We start from the raw sequence: 26,149 nt of genomic DNA on the forward strand, positions 1-26,149 counted from the left end.
TGTGTATACAGTATCTCACAAAAGTGAGTATACCCCTCACATTTTTGTAAATATTTGATTATATCTTTTAATGGGACAACACTGAAGAAATGACACTATGCTACAATGTAAAGTAGTGAGTGTACAGCTTGTGTAACAGTGTAAATTTGCTGTCCCCTAAAAATAACTCAACACACAGCCATTAATGTCTAAGCCGCTGGCAACAAAAGTGAGTACACCCCCATATGAAAATGTCCAAATTGGGCCCAAAGGGTCAATATTTTGTGTGGCCACACTTATTTTCCAGAACTGCCTTAACCCTCTTGGGCATGGAGCTCACCAGAGCTTCACAGGTTGCCACTGGAGTCCTCTTCCACTAGTCCATGACGACATCACGGAGCTGGTGGATGTTAGAGACCTTGTGCTCCTCCTCCTTCCGTTTGAGGATGCCCCACAGATGCTCAATAGGGTTTAGGTCTGGAGACATGCTTGGCCAGTCCATCACCTTCACCCTCAGCTTCTTTAGCAAGGCAGTGGTCGTCTTGGAGGTGTGTTTGGAGTCGTTATCATGCTGGAATTCTGCCCTGCGGCCTAGTCTCTGAAGGGAGGGGATCATGCTCTGCTTCAGTATGTCACAGTACATGTTGGCATTCATGGTTTCCTCAACAGTTACTTTCACACTGCTTTTTGTCTCCTCGGTCAATTGAACAAGTGTGTAAATACCGCTGAGAAGCCATTATGATGAAGAGTAACTCTGTACATCTACTTCTCTCAGCTCTCCGGTCTCACAAACCGCCATCTTTTATCGATCCCATAAAATGACCTGAACTTTCACCTACTCGTGTAGACACAGCGGCATCGGGTGGAGTAAATTAATAATAATGCTAATGCTACAAGGTGGGTTTAATTCAACCTTCTTTATGATTGGTGAGGAATTATTTAATAATCAAGATTAGCAACTGTTCAGATGGAGTACGCTGCTGCTCTCCTTCACGCTCTTCACTAACTCATACATGGCGTATTCACTTCATTTAAACAAGGTTGCCAGATATCACTACAAAAGTCAACTCCAGTTTCCATGTTTTTATTTAATCCTCCAAAAAAACAATATTATCAGCAGACATGGCAACACTGTACTGGTGGAACTGACCTTAAAGGAACAACTGATAAACAAACAAATAGAAAACTAATAAAATGTAAAGACAGAAAATGTGCTTAGTTAAATAAATAAATAATTTCATATAAAAATAGACATTATAATAACTTCATAAAATACAAATAAAATGAGAAATGAAATAATGTTTATTTATTATGGGTTGCATTTAATATCAATTTGACATTAAGCTTAGTTTGCTATCTCCTCAGAAGGCTATTAGCCTTCTTTTTCCTAATATGGATCATTTTTGTGTTAGTCTACTTTTAATTAGGAATTTTTATTGTTTAAGATATTCAAAAATAAAAATTTTATGCCTGTTTATTTATCAATTAACCAACAGTATTTCTCCATGAGCAGAGCGCTTACATTTAACTTTATATTTACATTTAACATTATATTTCTAAAAGAAATAAATATTTAATACTGAACAGGAGAAATGATTTAAAAAAAAAAAAAAGTATTAAAAGTACAACATTTGAACATTCACTGCTTCCAGTCTGTATTTTCATTTTTTTTTTTTTAAATAACGATATCACTGTCTCAGAATGATGTACTGTGACATAATTTATCACAATATCGATCTAATATCATCCTATAGCGCAGCCCTAATTCCTGTCCACATACTTTTTTGGGGGATTTTTTTGGTCAGAGATCCTTGAGCTACATGACGTCTCACATTAGAGTAATCACATCCTTCCTCGTCCCTTTGCTATATAATAGAAGTGATTTCTCTTCTTGATATGTTCTAGGAATAGGATTTCCTCCAGGAGCCAGCTCTAGTTCTGGCTTGCACTGATTAAAGGAACACTTGTAGATAATCTGTTTGAAACGTGTGTGTGTGTGTGTTTCATATGGAGGAAAGGAGCCAGGCAGGAGAGATTTGGATTGGTAAATGCTTATCAGCGTGGCATGAGCCGGCACTCTGCAGGGATAAATATTTAATGACTGGGAAGCTGAAATAGAACCGTAACAGACCACTGGTGAGAAATGGTGTCACTATTTATACGCCACTCTTTGCCTTATAGTAATGGAATGGCGAAGGAGCCCAAGGTTATTAGTGCACCTGAGATTAGCTGTTGATTCCTGCGTGGGATTAGCTCATGTTAGCGCTCATTCGGCTGCACAATGGTTTCACATTTGAAAATGGCACAGCAAAATCCCTGTAGGACTGGGCGATATGACCATGTAACGTTGATCGCATGATAAATGACGTCACAGTACACGTCTGAGGTAGCGCAGGTATTGCGTAATCTTGTGACTATATTGTGATATCTTTTTATAGCAGTCGAAGCAGGCTGGAATCGACTGATGTTGATGTTAAGTGTTATATTAAAGGTTGTCGAGTTTGCAAATCTAATTATTAATCAGTTTTCTAGAGCAGCAGCTCAGGCAGTAGTGTCTGCCGAAACGCCAATTACAGGTCTGTTTAAATGCCTGTTATCGTTTCCATAGTAACAGCTTATCCACAGGAACTTGTGTGGGGTGGACTTTCCACGTAATCTAAGCCTAAAAAGAAAATGCATTATTGTTTAATAAAGGAAAAAAACCAAAACATCATTGATATGGTGAAGCGTTCTGTAAGGTGATGTTTAACATTCATGGAAGGAGTTTCCAGGTTCAGTCTTTTGTAACAGTCCAAGTCTTCATCAATACAACGTTGATAGAGAGAGAGAGCGAGAGAGAGAGAGAGAGCGGGGGAAGGAGGCTGGCCGGTGAGGAAACGACTGTTTATACCTGCTATGATAAGTCATAACAGCAACAAACTTGTATGTATTATGGTTTTTCCAGAACCTTAAATTAACTATAAAGGGATAAAAAGCATGACGTGGTGTTCTTTAATAAATGAAAGCATTTGAAAATATCACTGTGGTTTGAAAGGAATAAAACAGTTCAGGACATGCTGTTATAGAAGAATCAGCTCTTGTGTGGTAACAGTAACTCTGCTCAGCGTCACGCCGTGTCACGCCACAAAAATTAAGCATGGCTCGTATATTGTGTTCTGTTTCCTACATCTCACTGGATTCAGTTTTTAGCGGAAACTAAAATAAATACGCTACAATTTTGCTCACAGTTTATCAGTTATCATGTATCATAGAAATGTCATCATGTGATGTGATGATTCTTAACTCTTTAATCCCCACGAATCCCCACAATGTTGATTGTTGTACTGGAAAAGTTCATGTTCATCTGGTTCTCACTGTTGCGTGGTCCAGCCTTGCTGCTTATTGTTGTTAGCAACACTAATGACTCTTAATGCTCATGCTTAGTGTCATCTGGTTTTACTCAGTGCGTGTTATTGTTTAGCCCCTCAGGGACCTCCAGCTATACATAGCTGTTATGTATTACATCAGAGTCGCTACAGTATCGCATAGTCATTGATTCATCGTGTTATCGGCCGGCGTGATTAGCCGGCCGTGTATGCCTTGCACTACTCCTGTGAGCCACTCGGATGTCTCTGTTCCCCAATCCCTGGCTCCGAGTCAGTGCATGAGCCTGGTCTCGTTCTCCGGCCAAGTCGAAAGTGCGGCTTTTTTCCCCTCTCGCACCCGATTGCCGTTTAGACCGATTTCCTTGTGAGCGGACAGGTTGCAAACGCAGCACGCTCTGTGTGTTGAATGAACACAATGGATTACATTGTGGACAGAATGTTTCCATTGTAAAGACGCGGCTTTTCCCAGGCACTTCCGAACGGCCTGCTCGGGTTACACGGTCTTTTTGCGGCCAGTTCATACGAGCGCCAAGATCAAATGCGCTCTCGGCTCAAATCTAATTTACTCGGAAGCGAGTTGGCAATGCCAGTCAGAGGTTATTAACAACATCACTGGTGACTGTTTTTGGTGCTTTAGGATTCCCATGGGTGTTAATTACAGTCATTTTGTTTTCACAATTGGATTTTTTTTATTTGCTCCTGAGGCTTGATTGTGGAGATGTGATGTGATGTGATGTGATTTTTTTGTGTAAATTCCTCTAGTGTGTTTTGTTCCACTCTGGATCATGGTAGGGATAATCACACAACCTTAATATTCTGATGAAGATTGTGTGTGTGATTATCATAATAACTTGTGTCATTATTAATACATTGCTATGTATTAGAACATTTTATATTCACATTTGGGGAACCTGCTAACACAAAAAGCGAGTGTGTGAATTTTAGCCAGCACAGCCTTGTACAACACACTGTTTTGGATGCAAACGTCAGTGTCGATACGCTCCTCAGCTTCACCAAGTGGTCTTTCTCACCCTGGCCATACAAGTGTGGTGAACTTCTTAAACTTCTCACTAGGGATATCATGAGAACCGGTACTTCGGTACCAAGTCGGTACCGATGTTCTTAAAACGTGACGGTACTTGTTTTTCTGCAGTAGCTTGGGTATCGTTGTTAATGAAGGTACCGAGGTTGCAATTCTTCTGGAACCGATGGGGGCAGCAAATACGCACAAGTGTTTTAGTCGGTCCACAGGTGGTGAAGAAGAAGAACGCCTATAAGCACATGGGAAAAACTACAGAAGATTAGCTCCTCCCAAACTCGTTAATAGGAAAGGTCGTAGGAGTCAAATATGGAAAAACTTCGCATTCGAACATATAGTTGATGCTCTGAAGCCGGTGTGCAACCGATGCTATCGTTCATTTCAAACAAAGCGAGGAAACACCTGGAATTTGGTGAAGCACCTGAAAGACGCTCCTATATTATGTATGTTTGAGGCAGCTGGCGCAGTAGCCGTGAAACCGGCTAACGTTATGCTCCATGTAATGTTTGCGATAGCCAGTTATTTGTTCACGACTCTTAACAGATTAGTGTTATAAACTACCTCCTAATGGACCACCATGCATCGCCATTCAGCCCGTGTCCTGTCAGCAAAATGTCGCCTAGTGTCACTAATAATTATTCACATGTTCATGCTTTTAATAAATCTTTCTGGCCTGCCACAATATCAGTGAATTTAAACTAATGCTTGCGTTCAGAGTATAAGGGGCGTGTGTGTGTGTGTGCGCGTGTGTGTTTAGGAGTGCACCTTAGCACTTGTACCTTCCACTGTTTTATTAGTCATTGTCAGACAGTGTTTGATAACTAAAATATCCCCCGCTCTCTCTCTCTCTCTCTCTCTCTCTCTCTCTCTCTCTCTCTCTCTCTCTGCCACTATCGGCCAGAGAGTATGTCCTCCAGGAGATTTTTTTAATTCGATTTTTTAAATTTTATTTTTATTCCACACCATGGTATCGAGGATCGTGTACTTTTGGTGGTATCGGCACCGACTACTAGATTTTTGGTATTGTAACATCACTACTTCTAACACACAGTGAGATCTCTATTATTGCAAAAAGGTTGGCGGCGAAAGAGCGATAGTAGCATGATAATAGTTTAGTAAATATGTAGCACAGACATGTGTTCTTGTTTTAGATTGGGAACAAACTGAAACAACTTGCTGAAACCATGTGTTACGTTAGAAAGTGATAAGAGGATAATTCATGTACTCGGTCTTTTCCCTTGGTGTCTATTAACACACTTAATTTTGCCATTTGCTATTACTTCACGTCAACAGCTCAAACCCAATATTGGGCAGCACATTGAAGCTTTGGTATGCCTGGTAGGCTAGCTGATATCAAAATGAATGATGATATTAATTACTTTGTGCACTGCTGCCCTGCCATCATAACACAGCACTTTCAGGCCAAAGCACTTAAATATGCTGTGAGCAGTGCTCTATTACTCTCTCCATTTTTTCCCCATAATGATGTATTTTCCGATTAGCTGATGCGATGAATCGTGTGCGTGTGTGTGTGTGTGTGCGTGTGTGTGTACATTATTAAGGGCTCTGTTCTGCATCCATACATCCTTAAAAATGTCAGACCTGTCTGTGTGAACCACTTGGCTCTAAGCCAGGTTGATTACACACAGCTATAACAGTCTTCCTCGAGGCTGATTAGTCATAGTCTCGCAAGCCAGACGTCTAATACTCAATGTGGCGCAGAACCGCCTACTTTCTCACAAAGAACAAAAGTGATGCGCACTATAAACCCCACCACTAGGCTTTTTTTTTTGGTGTTTACTAGGCGGGTTGCGGTCAAACTCGTTGTGTTCAGAAGTTCGCGTTCCCGTTCGTCTGATAAAACCGGCGCATGGAAGTGGAGAAAGCCAGTGGCATTCCGGTTCAATTCGATTGCGATTACACCGCTTTACAGAAATCCGGATGTAGATTCAGATCCTTGATGAGTCAGCCACAATGGCAAGGAAAAACTCCCCGAAACCTTGAGAAGAAACAGACCCCGTTCTCTTCGACAACTGTTTACTATAACATCAAACAGTGCTGAGCGTATGGAAGAGCGTGTGTAGTATTGGCGTATTGTAAATAAGAGTCATGGAATGGGCACAGGTACGTCTTTGTCATGACAGCAGCAGTTGTTGGGTGCAGTAGCTAAGACTGGATTCGTCAGCTAGTCATTCAGAGAACACACCAGCTGAGAAGTTTAATAACTCGCCATAAGCGTAAGCCTAAAACTCACCCAGTTTAAGTGTCTACATAGTGCCAGGAAAGATAGAAACCCTACCATTTGCAAGGATGTGCTGTTTTTACCAGTAGTGATGGCAGTAACGTGATAACCCGCATACAGGCACATGAAAACTGTGCAACGCTGCGATGAGTAGTCGAATTATTGATCAAAATGGAAAACATTGGTGAGGCATAGTTAGGACAGAATCTGTGTTTATAATGATCTTTATAATGCTAAAAAACTTTAATCCTGAGATCTGAGGGGTAGTTTTGCAATCTGTCTGAATTCAGGTGCAATATTCAAGAGCAGAAGTCCAATTTACCAGCGAGTCTCTAAATCGAAGCTGCTAAATCTTGCAAACAATCATCCTTTTTGAAGAGTTTTATTGATGGCAGAGATGCCAGAGATGTTTTGAATGCTGAAACATTAAAACAACAACAAAGCAACAGATTCATGGGAGTGCAGTCAGTAGGTGGGTCTGACTCTGAATCCTTTGATTAAAGTGTTAAGTCTGCATCAGAGAGCACTCCGTCATGCTGCGAGCAGCGCCGAGAGGTCCGCTTTTGGGTTATTCAGGGGAGACAGCGCTGAGGTGACTGGAGGACCCATTTGTCGAGGTGATTGATGAGGAGGGACTAGAAATCCATGTAAAGAAGCCATGAAAAGAAGGATATGAAAATGGGAGGCCACATTTCACATTAGACAAGCTTTATATTATTAGTGAAAAGCGAAAACAGTCAACCAGTCAATGGACTACTCATTTCCCTCAACCTGTGTGTGTGTGTGTGTGTGTGTGTGTGTGTGTACAGTCAGATGAATGTGGCTCTGTGGTAAAACACACTCGCTCTGGCTGTGTGCAAGCTTTGCCATGCATATGCGAGCTATTTTAACTTATAGCCACACAGACCTGCCCCTGGAGGCTTGATAAAGTTAAGCAGCATGTTCCTGAGCGTGAAGCTGCCGAAAACACAACTGGAGCACAATAACTTGTCATGGAACACTGTGTGCATTATGTGTATAATCCAGTGTTTCCCTTGACTGGATACATCACGCTGGCTTTGCAGCGCTCTGGCGTTGTTGCCCATTTTGGGCTGGAGATGACGGATGAAAAAATTCCAAATTGCATTGTAATAGTATTATTGGCATTTTGACTGTAATGAGGGGATCATTCATGCTTGCCATTCGCTCACTACTTAAGCTTTCCATTAGCTATTTCCCAGCGTTGGATTTAACTTCGCTTTTTTTCCCCCGTTCTTGCTGCTAGGCTTCGCGGTAAAACGCGAGCCGTTCCCTGACCTCCTTTCCGCGTACGCAGCGAAGGATGCGAGCGGTAATCTAATATATCACGGCTGTTGTTGTGAAACGATGGAAAAAATATTCCGCCCTCTGTTTGGAGGCAGGCCGCGCTATCGGTTCGGGATCAGGTCTCTATTTCACACACGGATAGGCCAAGTTAATCTCATGATCGCTACTGTACGGCTCTACAGACGCTCCGCAAACTCGGCGCACCGTGCCAGCCTGCTCTCAGGCCTCGGCGTGCTGCTGTTTTCTCTAAACAGATGCTTTCTCTTACATGAAAGTCAGGCTGATAAAACGGGAGTAGAAGGGTGCGGATACGGCTTCGGTAAGTGCACTCTGTCTGTGGGCGTGTGCCGGGCACACTAAACCGCCCTGCCCGGTAATAGCCCTGCTCAATGCATGTTTTATGAGCTGTCCGGGGAGGGTAGTGGTAGCTCTGATCCTGCTTGTTCCAGCAGCATTTTCATTACCTCCTCCAGTCCCTTTTGCCCTCCTTGTCTGCTCGCTCCGAGGCAAAGAAACGATCCGAAATGATGTTTACAGTGCCGTCTACTTGGACCACACGCTCAGACAGGCACTTCAGAGTCCTAGGTTTATTTTGTCCCCCTTTTCATCCCCAGCCTGCTTCCCTGTTTTGGCAGATTGCTGTTATCAGACATCACAAGACACAAATCAGTGACACGACTGCATCTTCCGAATCCTACAGTCCCCGTCGAGTCTCTGCAGGAGTCCTCTTGCTCCATGGTAATCTGAAACAGTGCAGCGGCTCAGTCCAGGCTCGCAGTTTCATATTTATATTCGCAGCCTCGTGGCCCTGCGCAGTCGCGAGCGGCTGACGGGAAGGGTGTTATCCGTGGCAGACTGCGGCCTCTTAAAGGGACACGGTCTGTGGTTTGGAGCGAGTGCAGAAAAGAAAGGTGGCACATCCAGCAACAAAAGCCTCTCCTAATTAGAGGTAATGCCATCCTGCGGTATCCAGGGTGGAGGTGCTTTTGGCCGAGTCATTAGGCGTGTGTCTGAATGCGACGCTTGTTCTCCTGGGCCATCTGCCACCAGTCGCTAGGGTTTATATATGAAAAAAAAAAAATTAATAGGAAAAAAAAGTGGAGACACCAGATAGCTAAAACAAAATTTGTCGCAAAACGGTTTGACACCCTAACCTGATGGGATTGCTCATGGAAGCTAATCATCTTGAACCTCGTGTGCTTAAGGATGCTACATCTTGCATCAAGAAAATGAGGTCACTCTAGATTAACAAGTCTGACGTTTATCTTTTAGGACTAAAGAAAGTCAGCTGTTTATTTATTATGCTTTACAGTGAGTGAGTGTATCCACACTAATTATATCAGGAGCGTGCGGCTGCTTCAGGCGTAGGCCTTTAGTGTGTATTGTTAATATCTGCGCACGAGATGGATTTAGACAGTGACAGCTGTGTTTATGCACCATTGATTTAGTATCGATTGTACGTGCTGGGGGTTGAGGATGAGCCACGCTCAGATCTGCTGCACGCTTAATGAGCATTATCTAGCAAGAGGAGGAGCCAATACTAACAGCACAGTTAAACCCTCATACACTTCCTGCACTGGCTTTCCATCTGCTGTGTACACGACCCCAAATATCGTCTTTCCTGTTATCACATCACTGTAACGCGTTAACGCTTGTAAGTGCTTTAGTAGCGCACGAAACGAGCTACGGTGTAAAATACAGCTTTGGTTTAATAACTGGAAAAGCCATAGCGATGAAAATGACCCAAAAATTTCTGCTCCCATTTTCTTCTAGAGTAAGTAACATGTCTTGGGCTTAATCGCAGCTCGAGCGTTCGATTTCAGCTCTCTTTCTATAACGAGCAAGACGGCGTGACTTCCGTTCATTTTGAAAGCACTACGTCCGACTCATCTGAACATTGACAGTAGCTCTGTTCTGTGGATACTTGCAGTGTACGTCTGTGAAAATGCCACCCTGTTATACCGGCACTGACTAAAACCCCCTTTATTTTGTAGATCATTCGTTGTTTTTAAATGCAGGGTGCAAACATATTCAACAGTGCTTTATATTGCTACAATGTTAGTTTAAGCAAGAATGAGCTACTGATCACCATGGTTACAAATCTGACTAAAATTTACTGGTTTTCGGGGAGTTTTACCACAAATTTAAATTTTTTATTTTTTTTTTTTGTCAGATGATAACCAAATAAAATGCTTAGCTTTTAGTGTGCAAAAGACATGTATTGTAAGACAGTATTGTGTTTTTAAATGTAATTAAAAAAAAAAAATTAACTGTATATTTCTTCTGATTTCTGGTGCAGATGAAATGGTTCTCCAGCATCCAGCCTGCAATAACACTCTCCAGAACTGGGCTCTTAGAGAGAAGGGGGAGTAGTGTGTAGCTCTCAAAAACACAGCCTGCTCTCAGACAAACAGGCCAGTCTGAGTGCTCAGACCACACACACACACACACGCACACACACACAAGCGCACACACAGACACATCCTCCGCCTCTCTCAGGTATTCCAGTATAAAATGAAGTTGCTCTCAGCCTGATAATAGACACATGCGCTGATGGGAAGCAGGGCCCTCGGGGGGATCAACTGCTTGGAGGAAGGACACGCATACACTCATGCTCTCATACACTCCCATGAGCAGCAAGCTTTTAGCCTCCGCTTTACTGGCTTGGCAAAGCAGCTGCCGAGATTGTTTGCGTGCAATTAATAACCTCGACTCTAACCTTGAGAGTTTTTTAGCCATGTGCCCGTGTGAAGACGTCTGAAATCGTTTCCAGTTTGATATTCCGGTTCTGTGTCTGGTTCAGAAATCAACCAACGTGAACAAAGTGTCCCAGCTGTGTCCTTTTCCGTCCTCCAGGTGCTCCGGCGTTCATGCTTATGAATGAGATGGCGCGTAAACCGCAGCTCCTAAACACACAGTGTAAATAGGGAAAGGTCAGGGGTTCACGTTGTTTGTACACCGCCGGTGAGAGCAGATATTCGGTGAGGGGGAGGTGTGTGTTCGGTGGGGGAGAACAGCTCCCTCGGGGGCCAGTTAAGGAGTTCGCCCAGTCATGCGAGGCAAGGACGCTACACAATAAAGAAGAAACCGCTGTTTCTTTCCAAAGCGAACGGCGATAACGGAGAGTGCAGAAAGCAATGGTGATAAAGATGTGGTTTAGGAGCAGCGCTGTTCGGACTGGACTAGCGTTTTTTTTTAGCATTTCTGTGATTTCAAGTCCTGTATGAAATGTCAGGAATGTTTCACAGACTGAGTGTGTACATGTTTGGAAAGATTACACCGGTTTTACTCTCTACAAGTAGAAATAACCCAGGTGATATACTTTATATCCTGTCAGAAATGATATGTAGGTAAAAAAAAAAAAATTCCATTACATCCTGTGAGATTTTGCACTTTTTTCTCCGCTCTGTATTATCGTCTTCCGCTGAAACCAAAACGAAAGCAAGCACTGGTCGAGTTTAAGATGTTTGGCAGCATCTTAAAAGAACGTGCCAGAGAATCAGCACTTCCTGGTAACTTTAGGTAAATTATTGAGGTTCTAGCACAGGTAAAGCCCTGTATAGTGGATATTATTATGGTCATGTGACCTGCTAACTTGCCCGACGACAAGCCGTTTTAATAAAAAGTATTCCGTATTATTCATCTATATTTTTCTTTTATCATGGCAGTCATGTGTACGTTGCGGAGACACTCCAATCTCTGTGGTTTATACAGAGATTTCTCATCACGTGTGAATCATCCATCATTAAAGACATCGTCCACCAACAGATATATGTCTGGAAATCGTATCCCACCCAAATAACGCTTTAGAAGAGCTCGATCGGTTTTCCCTAGGCGTTTCGTTTCGAGCTCTCCGTAGCATTTATCCACTAAAGCATCCGGACAGGTCTTCAGCGCGCGGCTTCAGTTTACAGTCCGGGTGTCATTTTGAAGCGGCGACGTGTTTCTGTGCTGTAGGAGGTTCTCCGTAAACACGTGTCACGAGAAGATCTTCTAGTCACAGAGCTCCATACGAGAGCTCCTCTGCTTGGGATTGTAGTGGGGGGCAGTGAAGTGGTGCCTTTGTGCTGCTTTGAATGATTGCTGGTGTTTTATAGTGGACCTCTTCTATAGTCGCACCATTGTAGCTCTTCTCCCGATGAGGTAAGCTGACAGCCTTCATTACAGCTCTGTTTTGTGTCTGCCATTGTCATGAGCTATAGAAAGCAAATTGAATATGGACTTTTTTTTCTTTTCTTTTTTTTTTTTTTTTGTCTGTCCCCATTTCCACCACCAGCACTCAGCCACCCCCACACTGCAGATAACACCGCTTAATCTTGCTTTCACAAGACGTAGCCAAATCATACGAGAGTATTTTGCAGCTTTCAATCCGCTCACAAAGCCCATCTAAATCCTTTCCAGTCATACTTCTTGCATCTCATAATTCTCAGATGGAAACTGATTTGTTGCATCTGGGATCGGCAAATAATTTGCATACATTTTGTCAGGGCATGAAGCAAGCTCACGATTGGCGCAAGCACTTGCTCTGTGGTGGTGGTGGTGGTGGTCTTATTCATTTATTTGTATAAATAAGTGGCAGCACATGTACTTGGCTTGCCATAGGTCTGCCTGAGATCATGCATCTGTGGGAGTAATGCGCGAGAGAGACTCGGGATGAATAAAGCACAGCACTATGAAAGAGTTATGTTGGGGGGGGGGAAAGGAGTGCGTTTGGTAATAGAGCCCTGCTGCGCGCCCATTGTGGGGTGATGTGTTAATAGAGAGAGTGCAACACGGTGGTTAAGAGGGCGAGGAGGTCTAATTTCTCCGCTGCTCTGAGGGAGGAACATATTTTTATTTAAAACCTCCTGGCTCACACCCCTTGACTTCATAGCAGTAATGGAAATGGTAAAATAGGTGCTGTAGCCCCTGAAGCCTATTCACTGGCTTTCACAAATGGCTGGTTTTGCTCCACTCTGTCTCTCTCTCTTTCTCTCTCTCTCTCTCACTCTGTCTGTCTCTCTCACTCCCGTCCTCCCTTTTCCATTAAGACAGCTGCTATCTTTCAAAGGGTCCTGCTCCACTGATTGATGTGTAATGGCTTCAGGCCTCACCTGCCCCTCAGCATGTTATTCATCCACGAGCTCCACGTAAGAGCACACCGATAACTGCATAATTGGTCCTGGTCAGAATTTTCGGACTGCACAAGGAACCAGTGTGTCGTTTTTGACGTGGCGATAGAACAAGGGTCATCGATTCGATTTAACCTCCGGACAAATTCTCGAAGAGGGAGTACAGTTTGGGTTTGACTAAAACTACGTCTTTAGCACAAAACATCAGACTGTTGTTTCTAGCTGAAGTGCTGATGGAGATGCTCCTCACTTACATTCCAGCTCATCGCTGTCTGTTCCAACCTCAGACTTACAGGAGTCCTGTTTTTCGTTCTAATACTTAACGATAGCTGTGTGTGTTTTTTTGCTCTGCTGTATTTCTACCATGTGCTGTCTTTCTAATAATATCAAATACGATATTTGTACTGTATTCTGCAGTATATGGCCGTAGTCTGTACAGCACACGAGCCTGTAGCTTTGCTCTAGCGTCGGTTAAAACCCAAACTTCGTGGACTGTGTAACAGTAAAAACCGGACTTTGTGATCATGTACAGTGGGAGTGAATTTTTATATGTTTATAATCATCTTTCACAGAGATTACATACTCGACGTGCACTGTGTCCGGTTTAGCATTCGTTCATACGCATTCTTACTCTGGATTAGTAAACATAGCACGCAGATATCCGTGCTGACCTTCAGATCATTCTGAACACGCGTTAATACAACAAGATTTTCACTTTTACGCTCTGTAAAGATCTTTAATTTAATATGAATTGAGCTGTGCCTTGTGGAAAATGCACTTTAAGTGAGTGTACTTGAGTGAGAGATTATGGCTTACATGTAGTTATACATATACCGTATTTAATACTTTACCCTTTCTACAAATTTTCCATAAATTCTTGTGTGGATCGAGGCAAGAGAAAACCGTCAGTCCACAGTCCCAGCGTGTTTGTTTAAATGTTTTTATTTGTTTGTTTGTTTGTTTATTGGCCTAATAAATGTATAAAGATGTATTCTACTAAAGTTCTGGTTTCATGGTATAGTTTTCTAAAGCAAACTGCATTATCTATTGTCTTGATTCGTGTGTTGTTTTTTTTTTTTTTTTTAAAACTGTACTCTTCCACTCAAATATTTATCTTAACTATAAATAGACTTAAAAGAATACTCCACCATTTTTTTTTCTACCTCATCTGTATTTACTACATGTCTGTCTTACTTTACTTTATTGTTCAGTCGTAGCTGAAAATTGGTCTTTGGTCTCGCCACATGTACACAAAAACAGACTTTACGTTAACGTATAAGAAAACATCACGCCACGGTGTACTTCATTAAAAATAGTATTATAAAAACCCTAGCTGGCTTTAGCCAGTATGAGTTCATATCCCAGTAGATCAGCTGTTGAGGATTTTTTTTTTTTTTTTTTTGTACCTTGCTTTCCTAACGTTCAGTATACTGTAACGTCGTCCCGATGGGAGTAATGGAAATTTGCTGTTGAGTGGGTGTGGTGTATCATGTATAATTGACCCTGCTTTCCTGTGTACTTCCCATTTATAGATCTCTTCCATCTGTACAGTTTAAAACCCACAACTTTCCACGCTGCATTAACAGTTCTGCTCAATTTAGTTTTTATCTTTCTGGGTCTGCTGTCCATACCATACTGTTATATTCTAGGTTATGACACTTTCAGGTAAACTACAGTAAACCTTCTGCAAGGTACTCCACTGACGTGAAATACTCGCAACTTTCTCAACAGAAATAGTCTCTGATTGGCTTTCTCACAAACACAGTTCACGTTCTCAGAGGAAGTTCATTCACTATCAATCCAGGTCCTCAGATATTTGAAACCATCAAGCATATCAACAATCTAACCACATATCTTGATTCCTGGAAGTGGTTCTGGGTGACCTATAATCATTTCCTTTGTTTTATCAGCATTTCTATACGGTGAATTGAACTCGCTCCGTCTCTGCAAGTTCTCAACAGGTTCATAATACTCACTGTCTGGCAAGTTCTCATTTAAAACTGCGACTAGGGCCCTGCCATCTGCGTATTTAAATCATTTTAAATCCCTGTTGTTTGGTTGGATTGTATTTGTATAAATTGAAAATAACATTGGTGATAACACACAGCCCTGAGGTACACCTGTGTTCAAGACAATTATTGCCATCATTATTCCATTCAATACAACTTTCTGTGGGCGGGCCATTAAAAAAGTCCGTAATCCAAAAGAATTAAAGCCTCATTTACACCAAGGTCTATAAGACAGCTCAACACGAGATTAATCTGAACCGTGTTAAACGCAGAACTATAATCAGTAAACAACATTTATGTTGTTCTAAGTGTCTACATTTATTAGTCACTTTCATCTGGAAGCAACCTGGGCTTCCATAACACCTCAGCCGTAATCATCGAGATTAAAACAAAAAAAAGGGCCTGAAATATTTCACTTTATGTGTTATGAATCTAGACTATATGAAAGTTCCACTCTTTGAATTAAATTACAGGAAAAAAAAGAGAGAATTTTTCCACAAGTCTGAGTTACAGCTTTAGGACTGAAGTGTCTGAAGTCTCTTCTCATGAATCGAAATGTTGCAATTGCTTTCACTTGATCTCACTTGATGTGTCGGAGCCTCTGTGGTTAGCCTACAGTGAGTGTGTGTGTGTGTCAGCGTCAGCCAGCCAGCCGGCGGTCAGTGTGGTAGCTCATCATTAGGTGATTAATCCGGCCGTGACGCTAGTGTTTGTGTTGAGGATGACGAGTAGAGCAGCTGCCCTGTCAGTCGGCGTCTACTGTAGAGATGACAGGCTGCCCGTTGACGAGCAGAGTTGTCAACTGCGCCACTCTGCCTGCCAAAACCTATTTCTCTTTCCTTTCTTTCTTTCTTTCTTTCTTTCTTTCTTTCTTTTTTTTGTGTTCTCAATAACACGTGATTTTGGCGAACGACCCAGTTCTTTCCTTTTCTGTCTCCTCACATTTCTGACTTTACCAACATTTCAGAACATACATAGTCCCCATAATCACATGCTCCTCCCAAGAGCCTTGGAGTCTCTGATATCTTTTGTATACTTTTCTGGCCTGTGAGCGTCAGGCACATGAAGGTTACAATCTGATTGGCTGTTTGTATTTCTCTGTGTACACGGTTCTTTGTATAGAGCTTTTTGGAGCAAGATATGGATGGATTACCAAAAAAAAAATGCTCATGGCATCTCATAATAACGTGAAAGGTTATTCAAGAGGTTGGAGATGGTGGTAAGTAAATAGGATCGCCTCACCTTTTTGCTGATGGGTTGTGAGAAAAGGTCGTCTGTGAAACAGCGAAACTATGTGGATTTTGGCCACATTTAGTGCCAAAGAGTGCCGGCCTCTCTGCTAAAAGAGGGCTAGAAGTCTGACTTGAGAGGCTATGACATACAAGATTGAAGTTGCTCTAAAGAAAGCAGTGCGTACACTTGGTTCTGCACAGCTGTTCCGTGCACTGGTTTGCTTTTCTTTTTTTTCCCCCCCAGTGTTTTTTTTTCTTTGTTCAGATGATTGATCTTTATTTTTATGAGTGTTGACTTAAAAGGGGGGAAAAGAAGCAGTGAGCGTTTCAGTAAAGCTTGTAAAAACGGGATTTGGGCCGAAGCGGTTTTCTGCCTGGAGATTGTAGCCAGGTTGTGTTCTCCATGCCTGTCTCTTCTGATTTGCAGCGCTGAGCTCTACACTAGGCTGATTGAGGCAGCTTGTTCTGACCCACACATGACCAAAAACCATTGAGCCTGAAGTGCACAAGGGCGGCTGGTCCAGCTTAGACCCTGCCTCGGAGCGTTTCCAAGTTTGATGTAGGGGGCAAAAGCAAGTCCACCATGGCTTGAATGCGGAGATCTCGAGAAGCTCTGTGCACCTGATCTCCTGTAAGATGCACAGTGGAGGCTGTTTGAAGACGGTGCTGCCGGGAGCGCTCTTTAGGTCACTGGGAAAACAATTGGCCGCCTCTCAGCGTTCAGCAAAATGAACTGGGGAATTGAGCAAGCAGCTTGAAGTTTTTGTTCTTTTTGATATAGCTTTGCTCTGAGCTCTCCTGAGGCTAGGTAGTGCTGAGGTGGAAGAGATTGCCCATTGATGTTCCTCTCTGTTCTGAGCAGCTGCGCTGTCTAGTGCCTCTGATTGATTCTGAAGATTGCATGTCTATTAATAAGCCTTTTTTTCCCCCCCTTTCTAGTGGCTTTCACCTATGATAAGAGTCTCTCCTGGTAGTAGAGAGTGTGATGTTCATCAAGGATGATTCAAGTTGTGTAGTATTTCAGGTCTAAATAGCATCTCTCTCTTCTCTTTGTAGCTCTCCTGAAACCCTGGGGTTGTTGGTGTGGCCGAATTTTCCCTGGATTTGATTGGTAAATTCAGAAGACTGAAGCCCAGGCTCACAGTCTACCTTTCACGGAGGCCCAGCCGTGAGAGGACAGAGGAAGGCACGTGGCGAATCATGACCGCCGACAAAGAGAAGGACAAGGAGCGGGAGCGCGACCGAGAGCGCGACCGGAGAGAGAAGGCGCGTGAGAGCGAGAGCTCGAGGCCACGCCGCAGCTGCACACTGGAGGGCGGCGCCAAGAACTATGCCGAGAGTGAACACAGCGAGGACGAGGAGAACGAGGCGGCCGGAGGCACCGCCGCTCCCGAGGAAGCCACTAAGAAAAGCAAGAAGAAGCTGCCGAAGAAGAAGTCGCGCTACGAGCGCACAGAGACCGGCGACATCACCTCCTTCGTCACAGAGGATGACGTTGTCTACAGGCCTGGCGGTAAGAGTCGTTTAAAGTCTGTCTCTAGCTCGAGTCATCAAGGCGACAGTTCCAGAAAAGTGCTTATGACTTCATTTGCTAAGCAGCACCTAATTACACACCTGACCTTTTCCGAGGTATTCTCGTCGTCCCAGTAAATACAGTCCCGTTTGGGTTTTAGAGAACGTGCAGGTTTGATTTGGCTCCCGACGGAGGGGAAAAATGTATTCCGTACTATTATTCTAACATAACTAATATCCTTGCATTAGCATACCACAAATGGATAACTCTTGCCTCAGTAGTCATCACTCACATCACAAACATGTAGATGAAAAGAAATGCGTTTGTATTGGCTAGCAGCGACGGTAATGTGAATTTATTTTAACGCGCTCGATGAGAGAATGATATCGAGCATGCCTGGAGCATGTGACGCTGTTTCACAACATGCTCACACCAATGCACACACTTTTATTTTCCTTTAGTTATTGTGAAATAGGTCTTCATTATGCGATGTGTTTGTCTAATTGGAAGCAGTAACCCCTGTCTGTAATCACGGCCTCTTCACTTACTGTTTGTAAATTGCTTTTACATGCACAGCTAAGGGGAAATGTCACAGCTGTAGTGTGTGTGTGTGCGTGCGCACACTGCCTGTAGACTTAAATCATCCCTGCCATGTCTTTCATTTACCTAGCAGCAACGAAAGGTCAAGTAGAAGTGCACTAGCAGTGCATAGTTATTTAAAGTTAGGACTGAAAATCATAGCTAGTGTGTAATTTCAGCCTTTTTCCTGCTCCCACATTATACCACCACCTCACACACACACATGCGCGCGCACACGCTCACACACACACACATTTTCAGCATAATATGCTCGGAGGCATTATCTGTGGAAGGTCCTTGAAAGCGCTGTCTGCCCTAATGAAGCCTGGTTTCTGACACCGACTCCGCGCCCTGTCAGTTCTGTATTTGCTAGCCTAGACAATAGCAGGTTCTCTTCATCTCACTGACAGACAGGCAGGAATAATAAATACACCACGTTCAGGATATATACAAGGATATGATGTCACACATTAGGGACGTCAGCTTAAGGTTCCTATAAGGGACTGTTGTCTATTGGAACCGAGCAGCTCCCGAAAAATGAGTCGCGGCTCGGGGGCTGCTTTCATGTCCACACTCCGCTTTCGAGACATGACGTTGCGCCCGTGTGCGGGTGTGTTTACAGTAGCAGCTATTGTTCAAGGCTCTGAACTGCGGAATCAGTAGTCATTTGGTGCAGCCTCATTGCAATCAAATTTAGGTGGCTTAAGTAAGCACAAAGCCTGGCTAGGATTAAGCACAGCTAAATGTTAAATCCCTTTATATTTGTCTAGTGGCACACAATATGTAAAACTGACCACCCTTGGAGAGCATATTAAGCAGGCAAGGGGGGTACAGACGTGGCATTAATTGCTTTTGTTGCTCAAGAGGCAGCCTAACAAGCGTGTGTGACACTACATAATATTAAAAATACTGAAAGCGTGTGGATGTATGTGTCACGTCAGGGTTATTTTTTTCTTTCTCCAGCTTAGTGTGCCTTGATTAGCTTGCTGCTATGTTGTTTCAGTGTGTAACGTGCTTCTGTAAAAAGAGATGGAAGTGGTGGGTGTGTGTGTGTGTCTCAGAGAGAGGGGGTGGGTGGTGTGGAGCTTCTGGGGCATTTGTATGTGCAGGACCGAGCAGGCCAGGCAGCACAATCGATCGCCTCTCCGAGTGGTCCTCCTGTGTCCGGGCCGTGCGTAGCTCTGCGGATATTCGCCACATTGAGGCAGTTTATGGATCCAGCAAGGAGATTATACACACACACACACACGCACACGCACGCACACAAACACACAAGATCAATGTCCAGGGTCTCAGTGCATATCTTGTCCACTCTGGCCATCTGCAGTCTTGCTTACAATGCTACACGAGTGTCCTTGCACCGCTGGCCTTTTGAAGAGTTCACCAAACAGGATGCGAGCATGAGCATTGCTGCTTAAAGTGCTGCTCCAGAGCTGGCTACATTGAGCTATAGGTCTGCTCGTGTCATTTGCTCGTGCTCTGTCTCTGGAGACATGTGTAGCCCTTAGAACACCCTCTCTAATATTCTCTCTATGTCTGTGTTCCCCCTTGCCGCCTGTGGGTGTCTGGACAGCTGTCACCTAATTACACAGCCACCCAAAGCCCACAGTGCTGTCAGCAAGGCCAAATGCCTCCCACCTCCAGGAGCCTCTGGAGCACCTCGCTGCCCGCTTAATAACCACGACCCTTTTGTCCGCTCGCGCTTTTTCCCCAGCTCAGCTCGTGCGCTGCACAGGGATGAGTCAGAGTCGGCTTTCAAGCAGTCTGTGTATTAGAAATTGAATAGCACATTTTATTATTCTCTTGTTTGCTCTTTTAAGATAAAATTCATCTTTTGCTTTTTCATTTTGGTTTAATCATCTGAGCAGCATTCTAATTCGAGACAGTGTTTACTCACTGTAAAGGAGCTGCACTAGCAGAAGGCTTTATTTTTAATTCGCCAGTCGTCTGTTCATTTATTTTAATGCAGCGGAGACTACTGTAGTCTGTAAACAGTTGCTCTATCTCTAGCCTGTTAAAACCAGGCATGCTGAGTACTCTGATGTTTTCCAACCCAATCTCAGTCCATCATATCACGCATGAAGGGGCTGGAGAATTCAAATCTACAACCGTTAATACTCTTACACTCAAACTGTTGTTATGGATGATGCGTGGAGCTGTAGAAAGCGAATATGTTGGAAAACACCAGAGTATTTCTTTAAAGTCCCCGCGAAGCGCCTTGAAACGTGGCACGCTATTTGATGTGTTGACGTAATTTCCACTGAAATAGGAAGTCAGGGCGGGACATATTGAGTGGCTCCTCCCCCTTTCGAAACAGCCAATCGCGTTTTTGCTCACCTCGCAGCCCGTACATGAGTCTGCACAGTGGATTTTTATAAAGTTGGAGGCGGGACTGTTCAGGTTCTAGAGAGCATTTGATTGGACAGAAAATCTGATGAGAAGCTGAAGTGCAGAATGATGTCAAATCAAATCAAAATTGCTGATCCATATCGGTGGTAGAGAGAGACTGTGCATTTTGAATGCATGCATCTTCTAAATGCAAATTTTGTGATTTTTTTTTTTGGAGTGCACTAGCTTATAGATAACCTTAAGGCCGACATATTCATAGTAAAAGCCACAAAACTTCCATTTTGATTTCATGGGGACTTTTAAGTGCTTTACACCAGGTAGCTAGGGCTGGGCAATATAAGGATTTAATAATGATATTTAGATAATTTGTCTCATCTTTTTTTTGTAATTGTTAAACTCTTGAATCAATTGAAGCCTTACTGAATTTTATTTATTTTATTTTTTTTTACACCTTTTATTTTCATTATTTATTATAATTTTTTAAAATTAAAAGCCTATATTTTGTGAAACATATATAGCACAGTAATGTCAAGTATTGATGTGTGTGTATGTATATATATGTATATATGTGTGTATATATATATATATATATATATATATATATATATATATATATATATATATATATATATATATATATATATATATATATATATATATAAATAATTTTTGTACCCACCACCACTATAAACATGACTGTTCCAGCACATTTTGTCAGGCGAAAATAACACCTCCGAGTTGTGAATAACACAGCAGTTTCATGAGGGCTTGTCAAATATTTCTCAAACAGCACTGTTCGTCCCAATAGTGATTTTTATTTTTATATTTTTTTTTTTGCCTGAAATCCCCGTCCCTCGGTTTGTGACTGTCTAGGAATACAGCCTCGAGTGAGACAGTAACGGCAGCTTTGTACGACGTGACGAGACAACACTTCATAACTCCTTCCTGAGTCGAGAATGAACAGTCCTTTCAGCATTTCACATTAGTGCAACAAATCGAGCTCTTTTCTCAAACAAGAGCCTGTTGTCGAGAGGGAAGAAAGGAATCGGGCTCTGTGGGTCACGTATAATTCACCGAGGTGCGATTACGAGCTGCTGACCACCTGCATGAGTCATGGAGAGGGAGCTCAGCACGGTTACCTCATTATACACACAACGTTTTCCCCCGCATGTGCGCTCTCGCGTGTACACACTCTCTACTCCTAGCTATCCTCGACAAGGCTTGGAAGAAGGACTACTATTGAGCACACCTGTGTATGGCTGTGAACAGCCTTCCTTTGTGTGCGCACGACTTTCAGGCTTGTGTCAAAATTCTATAAAAAATATCTATATTAACTTACCCGTTCTATTGAATAACACGTCTCAATATCCTTTACATGAGTGTTCATTGGTATTCAGCGAGCACAAGGGATTCTCTCCCAGCTATTCAGATCTCAAGTATTAGTATTATACAGCTTTCCCGACATCACTTTGGCTAAAGCGTTTCCAATGTGACGAGACAAGGAACCTTTTTTTTTTTTTTAAAACAGCATTTCTCATGAAATTCAAACACAGGCTATAGGATTGTGGAGGGGAAAAAAAAGAGGCCAATCTATTTAGAAAAATCCCCCAGCGCAGCTCGGTGTGACTGCAAGCCTGGGGAAGGCTTTTGTGAAATCCTAACCACCTGCAGATTACAAATTAGAAAGCTGCTACATGATAACACATCAGAGGGCTTCTGTTCGTACCTGGGGGAAGCGACTGTTTTTTTTTTTGTGTACACTTGATGGATGCTATCTCGAGGTATAATGCGAGCTGTAAGGGGAAAATATGCGCACTAGTGTGAGACTTGAGTAGAGGATTGGTGTTCGAGTGTGGCCTTGGTGAAGTGGAGTCATGGCAAAGCTGAAGATGCTCACACACTCGGGCAGCAGAGCAGAAGAAGCATGCGCTGGTGTAAATTGGACACTCGGTGGTTCGGACCGGGTTTCCTCTCAAACACAGGGTTTCAGCTGTGGCGTGAGACCCGTTTCGCTGCAGGAAATGACACGGGCCGAGCAGGCCGACTGTTTGCTGCTTGTTGTTCATGTGGGAGGAGAGGAGTGTGAAAGCGATTATTGCATCCCTCCTGCTTCTTTAATTTGAGCAGACGCAGTGTGCTGGTTTTCCGCCGGCCAACCTGACAGCGCAGGTGTGTTGTTTTACCGCATGCTTCAGTGGAAGTAAAGGAATGCTTAGTGTTTTGAAACTCCAGGCTCATGCATCAGAAATTGTTGTTCAGCACTCTTATTTGCATCCTTGTTGCAGTTTTACCACAGTTTTTTGGGGGGAAAAAGATCCCCATGTTTCATTTGATGCAAAACGTGCATCGATGTCAATTAGGTAAGATATCATTCTGATACCGTACTCACAGTCGTACAGAACGACTACTTGCAATCTAAGCAACTGCAAATTGTGCGCTGCGAAAATATCAAAAGGAAAAAATACAGCGTCTTCCTAAAACGAAAACATCTTAAACATAAAGGTCAGCATAAGGTGTTCACAAAGACACAGGCTAGGTGAGTAAAAAAAAAAACGCCTCAACACATGGTTAGGTGAGTGAAAATAGCAGCTCTTATGCAGTATACCGTAATCGGCAACGAGAGATTCTAGCACAGTGCAAACAAATGGCGTACTTCACTTCCTGCTGTGCAGAAGCACTTTTCCGACCTGACCTTGTAACCTTACTCGATCCAACTTAACGAATGTAGCTTGCTAATGCGCTTCATTTACAACTAACTAGCTGATGGTATGCAGAATGAGCGTAAGTGCAGTGTAAGTGCATGGACGTGCGCATGTACACGCTTCATGGCCAGAATTTAAACCTGGGAAGTCTAGCTAAATAAAATGTTCCATAACTCCTCTGATTAATGAAAGCTCAATTCTATATCTGTATCTGTATCAACAAGTACTGGAACTGGATTTTAGTATTTGCCTATTGATATTATAGATCACTGCCTCAATAGATGGTTCTTCAAAGCATAATGATCCTGGAAAAGGATAAAGATGCAGATCATTCTGATTAATAATCAACAACAGACCCGCACCAGGCACTATATCAAAGAAACAGGCGGACGTCCAAGTTTTCATTAAGACCCATTGCTGCTTGTTTCCAAGGTATAAATCCAAAAGACTCTTTTTTTGTGTTTAGTATAAAACAATTTAATTTTTTTACTGGATGATGAAGAAGAAGAAAAAAAAAACAACACATTGGAAGCTGAACATCTATTTGATCTTGGTCCAGCACTTGTAATGGTATTTTGGACATGCAAAGCATTCAAAGCAAATTCTTCCTGCATCAGCACCACCTGTTGAGCACAACACCACATTTGACGTGACGATCAAGTTTCCTTCAACCTTCCTTTTTCATCAGGCGTGTTTTAAATTAGCCCAGCTTCACAGACTGGGGGGGGGACAAAGCAAAACAAAGCAAAACCCAGTGAGACATGTACTGTATAGCAGGAGCACCATGTGATTCCTCCCACTCTGCTCTTCTTTTATGCATATGCATAAGAGATGTATTTAGAAGTGCTCACAACAACGTGATCACGTTTAATCTTTAGTACCCCACCCCCCGCACACCGGTTTATTGCTCTATGCGTTTGAGTTTCTCTCCCGCTCAATAATTCTCAGTCTATCTAAGGACGAGGCCGGTGCTGCTCGAGCCGAGCAGTCAATAAAGGGTGTGTGGTGTTTGCTAAGCCCCTGAGCTTGAGAGAAGGGGGGAGAGGTGGAACCTGTAGCCTCAGGGAGGCTTTGGGAAGTCTACAAAAACCCTGGAAGAGCTCACATCCCCTAGCACCCCCCCACCCCCTGTGCAGCCCCTCCTCTGCTTCTCTCTGGCTCTGCCTGCTTGAGCTCTGGAAAAGCACAAAATGGCTGGAACGCCACTGAACAGATTGAGGTCTGCTCTCGGAGAGCGCAGCGCAAATTAGCGGCTCCCGTCGAACGAGGGCCATCAGGATTGTTTCGCTGATTTGATGAACGTTTTAGTGCTGCCTGATGGCACACGCTTGTGCTTTATATAAGACGAAACGATGAGAATTTCTCCCCCGTTAGCGCTCGTTTTAATCTATTTTCCGTGTCCATATTTGGTGGTTTTGCTTTCACCCCTAAGCGCTTGTTCACTAGCTTTCAGTCTGGACAGAATCCATCTCCTCTAAATGAAACTACTGCCCGGGTTAAGGGTTCCTAAGCCGCAATATCTCCGAGGTAAATCCCCCTTGACGTGGCATGGGACTTTCAAAGACATGTCGTCTCATCTTTAGATTTGTCTCTTTTGTTCTCCGAGCTCCCCCTCCTCCTCTCCTCCCTTCCTCCCCCTCCTCATACGACGAAAGCTGTGTGTGGGGCCCCAAAGGTCAGCCGCAGCACCAGCGCAGCTTTTCATTTACGTCCGTGGGAGGCTCACGTCACTCATTCATCTGTCTTCGCTGACATCCAGAAAGCTGAATGATAACAAGCCGTGATGGCCTAGTTGGTGTGTTTTTTTATTATTATTATTATTTATATATATATATATATAATATATATATTTTATAACCCCGTCTTCACAAGCAAACAGCATGCCCAGTGCCAAGCCTATTAAATATCTTTATTCCGCCTGCTGCGTCGAACAGATAAACGCAACAAGATCAATAATGGCACAGACGAAAACAAATAAATTAAAGATGATGCATGCGCGGGCGTCAAGAGCAGCGGAATGGAACTGCCACGTTTTTGTTAGTGATAGCTTTTAGCCTCCTACGGCCCACGCTACATTAATTCACCTCTGGGACGTGGAGTGTTTGGGTAAACGCCGCCTCCATGCGGGTCTCTCGGTAGCTCTATTCAAATGATTTGTTTACTGTGGTCCGGAGCTCTTGTTCTCGTGTATCTGCCCCAGCCGTTGGGTAAAGGTTGATCTCGGCGGTGCCAGTGATGCAGGCTCTGTCTGACCCATCGCACACGTTAGTTACACATTACTGAAGGGGCTGGAGACAAGATAGTGGAGGCTCTGTGACCTTGGTACCCAGTAATTCATCACACTTCTCTGCATGCTTTATGAATCAGGGATTCAGCACTCAGTGTTTCCTGATTGAATAAAGATACGATCACAGCAGGGTGGTGAACTGTGCCGTGACTCGAATGCCGATTAGCCTCTCCTCTTCACTTTTCATCATCTTGACATAGTCACCCATTAGGATTACAGAGCTGCTGGTGCCAGTTAGGAACGTCGCAGTATCGGGGAGGCTGGAATGTCGTATTAGCGTTTCAGAACCTGAATGTCGAGGCATTACGTTAAAGAGCAAGGTTATGCTTCAGGGGTGGAGGAATGATAAATCCATTATCTAGTCCACCAGGCAAATAAAAGCTCTACTAGGGTCCTGGTTGCCTGGAAACTTAATTGGCTAAAAATTGTTATTACAT

At 43.3% G+C, this 26,149-nt stretch overlaps 1 protein-coding gene across 3 annotated transcripts in view; it reads left to right on the forward strand.

Moving 5' to 3' along the window:
• rerea (arginine-glutamic acid dipeptide (RE) repeats a) overlaps window positions 1–26,149 on the forward strand; it is a 193,659-nt gene that overhangs the window by 86,929 nt on the left and 80,581 nt on the right. For all 3 annotated transcript variants that reach the window (XM_017487119.3, XM_053686537.1, XM_017487118.3), the window contains exon 2: window positions 17,339–17,795. In XM_017487119.3, coding sequence (XP_017342608.2) covers window positions 17,483–17,795 — 313 coding nt within the window. In that variant the 5' untranslated portion in view covers window positions 17,339–17,482. The remainder of the gene's footprint in view (window positions 1–17,338; window positions 17,796–26,149) is intronic.

This window comes from Ictalurus punctatus, chromosome 15, assembly GCF_001660625.3.
Source record: "Ictalurus punctatus breed USDA103 chromosome 15, Coco_2.0, whole genome shotgun sequence".
In the NCBI taxonomy this organism is placed as follows: domain Eukaryota; kingdom Metazoa; phylum Chordata; class Actinopteri; order Siluriformes; family Ictaluridae; genus Ictalurus; species Ictalurus punctatus.